The sequence below is a fragment of the Terrapene carolina genome, unplaced genomic scaffold (genome assembly GCF_002925995.2).
Source record: "Terrapene carolina triunguis isolate 2854851 unplaced genomic scaffold, T_m_triunguis-2.0 Scaffold848, whole genome shotgun sequence".
Taxonomy (NCBI): Eukaryota; Metazoa; Chordata; order Testudines; family Emydidae; genus Terrapene; species Terrapene triunguis.
Genome location: NW_020665199.1, coordinates 69,991 through 77,794, shown reverse-complemented (window position 1 = coordinate 77,794; position 7,804 = coordinate 69,991). Strand labels below are relative to the sequence as shown.

The 7,804-nt window shown below is 55.4% G+C and overlaps 2 protein-coding genes across 2 annotated transcripts in view; one reads left to right on the top strand and one right to left on the bottom strand.

Annotated features, from left to right (window-relative positions):
- Positions 1–828, top strand: part of PTPN18 (protein tyrosine phosphatase non-receptor type 18) — a 16,511-nt gene extending 15,683 nt beyond the window's left edge. Inside the window, exons 13-14 of the mRNA XM_026660914.1 lie at positions 7–137; positions 389–828. Coding sequence (XP_026516699.1) covers positions 7–137; positions 389–456 — 199 coding nt within the window. The 3' untranslated portion in view covers positions 457–828. The remainder of the gene's footprint in view (positions 1–6; positions 138–388) is intronic.
- On the bottom strand, positions 769–7,760 carry IMP4 (IMP U3 small nucleolar ribonucleoprotein 4). Its single transcript, XM_026660910.2, has 7 exons — positions 7,678–7,760; positions 5,838–5,947; positions 5,444–5,576; positions 5,025–5,179; positions 4,653–4,747; positions 4,382–4,455; positions 769–1,230 (listed from the first exon to the last, which is right to left on the bottom strand). The coding sequence occupies exons 2-7, from the start codon at positions 5,886–5,888 to the stop codon at positions 1,118–1,120; spliced, it is 621 nt and encodes a 206-aa protein (XP_026516695.1). The 5' UTR covers positions 5,889–5,947; positions 7,678–7,760; the 3' UTR covers positions 769–1,117.
- Between the last annotated feature and the right edge of the window lie 44 nt (positions 7,761–7,804).

Genomic DNA, 7,804 nt, shown 5'->3' with positions numbered 1-7,804 from the left:
AGCCAGGGAGGCCTCATTGTTTTCTCTTCCGCCAGCCTCCAGCTCCCCCCGCCTTGAGTCTACGGACAGCTACGAGCCCGTGGACGCCTCACCTGGAAGGAGCTGCAGCCCCCTCGCCTCCCCGGGCAACGGTCTCGGTAGGACATGGGTGTGGGGGGGGAGGGGTACAGTAGGGGGCAGCCCCCAGGATGGGGGTGGGGCAGGCCCCTGACTCTGATTGGGGATATGAAGGAGGTGATGGGGGAGAGCCCAGGGCTGTCAGGGGGAGGGGACCCAGGAGTCCTGGGCTGGGCGGGGAGACCCTGGAGCAGTTTGGATCTGGGGAGTCTGGACCGGGGGGAGGGGGGGGGTAGGTGAAGGCTCCCCCTCATTGTTGTCTCTCCCCCAGGCTATAACTTCCGCATCGGGAAGCCAAAAGGCCCCCGCGACCCCCCGGCTGAGTGGACGCGGCTCTAGGGGGCCTGTGGGGTGGGTGGGGGCACTGGGGCCTGTGCCCCTCCCACCCCAACCCCAGATGGACTGAGCCAAGCCGCAGCCCCGGCATCACCCCCCGGCACAGAGCGAACCACCATCAACTGACAGCAGCCTGGGAGCCAGGACTCCTGGGTTCCCTTCCAGGCGCAGGGAGAAGAGTAACGAACACCACCTTTAACTCAGTGGGGCACCGCTGCAAGCTAGGCCCCAGAGCTTGGGGGCACGGGGCTAAATCCCCCCCCCCCCGCGGCAAGATGGGAACAGCTGTGAACAGACAGCAGCAGAAACCAAACCAAGGGTCGAACCAAGCTGTGTATTAAAGCAGACCCTACAAAAATAAAAGTGTGAAAACAACAGCTCGGCTGGTGCTTCCCCCTCCACCGCAGGGCGATACCCACGGGGCTGGGGCAGCACCCCGATGGGCCGGCCTGGGACCTGAAACCACAGCTGGAGACGTCAGCATCCTTCTGGGCCAGGGCCTGTCCTTTGCACTCCGACGCTCCAAACCGCTCCAGGTTAAACTCCCAGCCGGCGACGAGCGAGTGCCCCTGCGATCTCTGGCTGCACGGGCCCCACGTCCTGTGTCCGAGCCTGAGGGGGTGTCCGCCAGGGCAGGGGGGACGCTCTGGGCCAGGCCTGCCCCTTAGTCGGCGCTCAGGAACTGCCGCTTGCGGGCCGTGTTGGTGTAAGGATGCCAGCGCCACTCCACGTCGGCCGTGGCTGCCTGCTCCAGCGTGCCCAGCTTGATCATGTACACTGTAACGAGGGAGGGGCGAGGGGGTCAGCAGGGTGCCCCCAGGAAGCACCCGCTGCTGGGAGACAGGCAAAGCCGGGGAGCCCCCCACCCCAATCGCTCAGGGGGCGAGGGGCAGGATGGGACACATTTTCTGTAATCGATTGACGATGCCCATGTGTGCCTCAGTTTCCCCTGGATTCTGCACAGCTCCCCGGCATGGGGGGAGCTATAAACCAGCACTGGGGGGCATCTGGCCACCCGGGCTGCCACGACTGGGTCATTCAGCAACTGCTGGGGGGGACCCTCCTGGGGGTGCGGGATGGGGAGAGGGGGCTGAACCAGAGTGCCTTGTACAGGCATCACAGACACTTGGCGGAATGAGGATAAGCACCGGGACACAGTAATACCAGGGGACAAAGCCAGTCGTGCCGGGGGAGTGGCACTAGATGTGAAAGAAAGCGTAGAATCAAAATCTTAAATGAACCAAACCGTACCATGAAATCTCTCTGGCCAGTAACTCCGTGCTCGACTAATAAGACTAGAGTGGGAGGGATATTACCGACCACCTGGCCAGGATGGGGAGAGTGACTATGAAATGCTCAGGGAGAGGAGAGAGGCTATAAAAATAAACTCCATAATAATGGGGGATTTCAACTACCCCCCCATTGACTGGGTCCATCGCCTCAGGACAGGATGCGGAGATAAAGTTTCTTGACACCTTAAATGACTGCTTCTTGGAGCAGCTAATCCTGGAACCCACCAGAGGAGAGGGAATTCTTGATTTAGTCCTAAGTGGAGATCAGGATCTGGTCCAAGAGGTGAATATAGCTCGACCGCTTGGTAATAGTGACCACAATATAATGAAATGTAACATCCCTGTGGCAGGAAAAGCACCAGAACGGCCCAACACTGTAGCATTTCATTTCAGAAAAGGGAACTACACAAAAACGAGGAGGTTAGTGACACAGACATTAAAAGGTTCAGCGCCAACAGTGAAATCCCTGCAAGCTGCGTGGAAACTTTTTAAAGACGCCATAACAGAGGCACCACTTAAATGTATCCCCCAACTTTAGTAAGAGACCCAAACCAGAGCCACCGTGGCTAAACACAGTAAAAGAAGCAGTGAGAGGCCAAAAGGCCTCCTTTAAAAAGCGGAAGTTAAATCCTAGGGAGGAAAACAGAAAGGAGCATAAACGCTGGCAAATGAAGTGTAGCCAAAGACTCCGAAAGTAACAGCAAATTTGTTTTTAAGTACCTCAGAAGCAGGAAGCTGCTAAACAAGCAGTGGGGCCACTGGACGATCGAGGTGCTAAAGGAGCACTCAAGGACAATAAGGCCATTGCAGAGAAACTAAATGAATTCTTTGCATCCGTCTTCACGGCTGAGGACGTGAGGGAGATTCCCAAACCTGAGTCTTTTTAGGTGACAAATCTGAGGAACTGTCCCAGGCTGAGGTGTCACTAGAAGAGGTTTGGGAACAAATTGACGAACTAAACAGTAATACGTCACCAGGACCAGATGGCATTCACCCAAGAGTTCTGAAGGACTCCAATGCGAAATTGCAGGACTTAACTATGGTATGTAACCTAGCATTTAAATTAGCTTCTGTACCAAATGATGAGGACAGCTAATGTGACGCCAATTTTCAAAAAGGGCTCCAGCGATGATCCCGACAATTACAGGCCGGTAAACCTGATTTCAGTACCGGGCAAACTGGTTGAAACTCTAGTAAAGAACCAAAAACTGTCAGAAACAGAGATGAACATAATTTGTTAGGAAAGAGTCAACATGGTTTTAGGAAAGGGAAATCGCGCCTCGCCAATCTACTAGAATTCTTTGATGGGTCAACAAGCATGTGGACAAGGGGGATCCAGTGGAGACAGTGTACTTAGATTTTCAGAAAGCCTTTGACAAGGTCCTTCACCAAAGGCTGTTAAGCAAAGTGAGCTGTCACGGGATACGAGGGAAGGGCCCCTCATGGATCGGTAACTGGTTAAAAGACAGGAAACAAAGGGAAGGAATAAATGGTCAGTTTTCAGAATGGAGGGGGGTAAATAGTGGTGTCCCCCAGGGGTCTGTACTGGGCCCAGTCCTATTCAACACATTCATAAACAATCTGGAAAAAGGGGTAAACAGGGAGATGGCAAAATTTGCAGATGATCCAAAACTACTCAAGATAGTTAAGTCCCAGGCAGACTGCGAAGAGCTACAAAGGGATCTCACAAAACTGGGTGACTGGGCAACAAAATGGCAGATGAAATTCAATATTGATAAAGGCAAAGTGATGCACATCGGAGAACAGAATCCCAACTACACATATACGATGATGGGGTCTGAATTAGCTGATACCACTCATGAAAGATCTTGGAGTCACTGTGGAGACTTCTCTGAAAAACATCCACTCAACGCGCAGCGGCGTCAAAAAACGAACAGAATGGTGGGAACCGTTAAGAAAAGGGGAGATAAGATAGGAAATATCCTATTGCCTCTATATAAATCCATGGCACGACCACATCTGGAATACTGCGTGCAGATGTGGTCGCCCCATCTCAAAAAAGATAGATTGGAATTGGAAAAGGTTCAGAAAAGGGCAACAAAAATGATCAGGGGTCTGGAACAGCTTCTGTATGAGGAGAGATTAATCTTTCAGCTTGGAAAAAAAGACGATTTGGGGGGGGGGGGGTATGATCGAAGTCTATAAAATCATGACTGGTGCGGAGAAAGTAAATCAGGAAATGTTATTTACTCCTGCTCATAACATAAGAACTAGGGGTCACTCAATGAAATTAATAGGCAGCAGGTTTAAAACAAACAAAAGGAAGTATTTCTTCACACAACGCACAGTCAACCTGTGGAACTCCTTGCCAGAGGATGTTGTGAAGGCCAAGACTAACAGGGTTCAGAAAAGAACTAGATGATTTAATGGAGGATCGGTCCATCAATGGCTATTAGCCAGGCTGGGCGTGGATGGGGTCCCAGCCTCTGTTTGCCAGGAGCTGGGAATGGGCGACAGGGGATGGATCACTTGACGATTCCCTGTTCTGTTCATTCCCTCTGGGGCACCTGGCACTGGCCACTGTCAGAGGACAGGATACTGGGCTAGATGGACCCTTGGTCTGACCCAGTCTGGCCGTTATGTTCTTATGAGGGGCCCGCAGAGACATGACTCACGTTTCATCTCGAAGCGCGGCCCCACCTCAGACAGCTCGATGTTGCGGTGGTCCAACTTCTTATAGACGTGGTGCCTGCGGGGGGCACAGGAGAAAGGGGTCACCCAGCGTGGGCCTGGCTCTCAGCCCCCCCGCCAGCCCCCACTCCCCTCCCAGAGCTGGGAGAGAACCCAGGCATCCTTGCACCCAGCCATCCCCATGTGGTGTTATATGTGTCTGTTCCCCAGCTGCCCCGCCCCAGAAGTGGCTGCATCCAGGAGCAGGCCTGGCACCTGAAGGAGATGTAATCGTCCTGGTTGGCGAAGGTGATGACCCGCTTGCTGTCCTCCTTGGGCACCGGGAAGAGGTACTTGAGAATGCTGCAGACCTGAGGGGCAGAGACCGAGAAACACTGGGTTGGGGGGAGGAGGGGGAGTGAATTGAGACCCTACAATAACAAGCCAGTCCCGAGATCGTTCTAACGTCCCCCAGGAGACCCTACAATAAACACACCGCGCACAAACATTCCCCAGAGACCCTACACTGTCAAAGCAGTCTCCGCCCACCTCCCCTGGCAGCCCCAGTCCCTAGAAGACCCTACAATAACACAGCCAGCCTGGGCAGTCCCAGAAGACTAGACAAGGACCCCGGCACCCCCGGCTGACCCGCTGGCCCAGGCGGGAGGTGAAGTTGTGGAAGATCAGGTGGGGGGTGGCCTCGGACATGGTGCCGATGTCGGGGACTTCATGTCGCATGACCACGTTGCAGAGGGTGAAGAATGCCGTGGGGCCGAAGGGCAGGTGAGAGACGATCAGCCCGTCTGGGGGGAGGGGAGAGGGGGTGGTGGTTAGCGGTGGGGGGGGCTGGGATGGAGCTGCCCTGCCCCCCCCCCCCCGATTCATCCACCCCACAGCCCCCGGCTAAAAGGCCCTGCAGCCCCCCCCCCGCCTTGGGGACCCCCCAGAAATAACAGCGGAGGGGGACCCCCTTCAGAATCCCCGACAGAGGGGAAGCAGCTCCCCCCCCAGCAGCCCCAGACAGAGGGTGAGGGGGGAGTCCCCCCAGCACGCGCCCCCCGGCTCACCCGGCTGCCCGCGGTGTTCATGCAGCACCAGCAGGTCCGTGACGCCGTTGGCCTTGCAGGCCCGGAGCAGGGCCCCCACCTCGTGTCGCCCCCGGTTCATGCGCTGGGCGCCCGGCACCACCAGCTTCATCTCCTGCCGCCGAGAGAGAGGGGGTGGGGGTGAGAGAGACACTACAATAACAGACCTGCCCCTCCGCCGAACGGCCCGACACCACCACACCCAGCCCCCCTATGTCAGGAGACCTGACGACAGCCCCTAATGCAGCCCCCCCACCCCTTAGGAGACCCTACAATAACAAAGTTGGCCCTACCCACCAGCCCCAGTCCCCGGGAGGCCCTGCAGAAACAAACCAGTGCCCAGGAGACCCTACAATAACAAACCCAGGCCCTGTACCTTGGCAAACATCTTGAGGCGGGAGCTGGGGTCGCGCGAGGTCGTGATCATCACCTTGGGGTCCTCCACGCCAGCCCAGCGATACTCGTCGTCCTGCTGTGTCACCAGCCCTGCCGCGGGAGGCAAAGGGTTAATGGCCGGGGGCGTGGCCTCTGGCTGGCCACGCCCCCCGTTCAGGCCCTGAATTCGGTGGGAGACGCCCGTTTATTTGGCCCATTTACACCGAGTTGGGGGGCGGGGTTGGGTAATTTTTAAATCCCGCCAGGGAGTGGCGAATTTCTTGCCCCGCGGCCAGTCCCTCGACAGCCTGGTGGGGGAAGTGACAGATTTTATCACAAGCGACCAGCCATCAAGTCTTCTCCCGGCCCCGCTGTGCTCGGGATCCCCGTCAAACTCCATCTGGACGGAAATCGGAATCCGATTAAAAACACACAAAAGAGCCCTGGAGGTTTTTCGTTCCCGAAAGAAAACGATCTTAAAACCAGGCCCAGGCGCGTTTGATTTGTGTCCGTAAATCTCCATTTCACCGCCCACCGCCGGGATCCAAAACACACAGGTCAGCCAAGGAAGAAAAACATGGCGGAGGGAGGCATCCGAACGGGATTTCAGGCTATTTCCTTTGGGTGGTTTGACGTGCAGCGTTCACAATTTCTCTTTTAACAGTTCAAACGCTTTAACTTTTCGATTATCAGCCTCTGCCGTCGTTAAATAATCCCTGTCTGACCCGCCTCATGCCCCAGCAATTTCCACAAGTGAAAACTTAAAGAGAGGATTTTTAAAAGCTTAAACCCCAAAATGAAGATTTAAAGAGACCAAAATCGGGGAGACAAAAAGGAGTAAAAACCATTATTTTGCACAACTAATTGAAAGAGCTACCAATCAGGGAAAATACTTACCAAAAAAAATCACATTCTGCCCATCCTAAGGGCTGGATACGGGGAGGTGGGTGTGGGTGGGAATTGATTAAAACATGGCTTGGATTTGAAACGCCCGGATTTATTGTACAAAGGGAGCGTTGGCGGTAATTAGTGAATTTGAACTGATTGTTTCTAGTCTCCATGTCCTTCGGGATTTTAGAGCTAGTAGATCTCGTCCTCTCCCACCGAGGTTTTATTCAGAGATGGGAAGAGGAAACCAAGCAGCTCCTGATCGTTTTTTTAAGCTGGTGCAAAGCTATCATTGACCTGAGCTCGGTGAATAGACGGACGCGGAGCAAATGGGGGGAGGAGGAGGTACCAGGAACGACGCCCCGGTTCGGGGCTTTCTTGCCGGTTAACTATATATATTTTTAAATATAACGTAACTGCCCGTGCCAGATTCGAACGACCTCAGCCCTGAACAGAAGGGGTCAGAATTTCAGGCGGATTTTTAAAAAGAAAAACGTCAGAAATCAGGTATAAATTTTAAAAAACCGACAACAATCTGTTTTTATCCACACTGGACGTGGGACTCACGGCTCGGCTGGGTGTGACCAGGGCCAGCTCAACCCCCACACACACACACACACACACACACACACACACACACACACACACGATTCTGCTCCACCCATCCCATGAGTGGTGAGCCGGCCATGATAACAGGTCTATGGGGCTGTCACTCACGGGGGGGGGGGGGCATCTCGGCTGCAGGGGGGGGGGGGGGGCCGCCCGGCCCCCCGGGCCCCGCGGGCCCAATGGGGGGGGGCCCCCCCTCATGTTTCCGGGCAGCCGGGCAGCGGAGAGTCAGGAAGGACACAGGACAATGTTGACCAAGGGTGCTGGGGGAGTGGGGGGGTTCCTCGCCTGAGGGAGGGGAGGCACCGAACTCCCTGAACCTCCCCCCTGGCCCCCAAACTCACCTTCTGCTCCCTGGTCATCAAACTCGATGGACTTCTGCAGCGCCAGAGCCTCCCGGCGCAGCTCCGTGGGCAGCAGCCGATTCTCTGCGGGGGGGAGTCAGAGAGTGAGATTCCAGACAACCCCCCC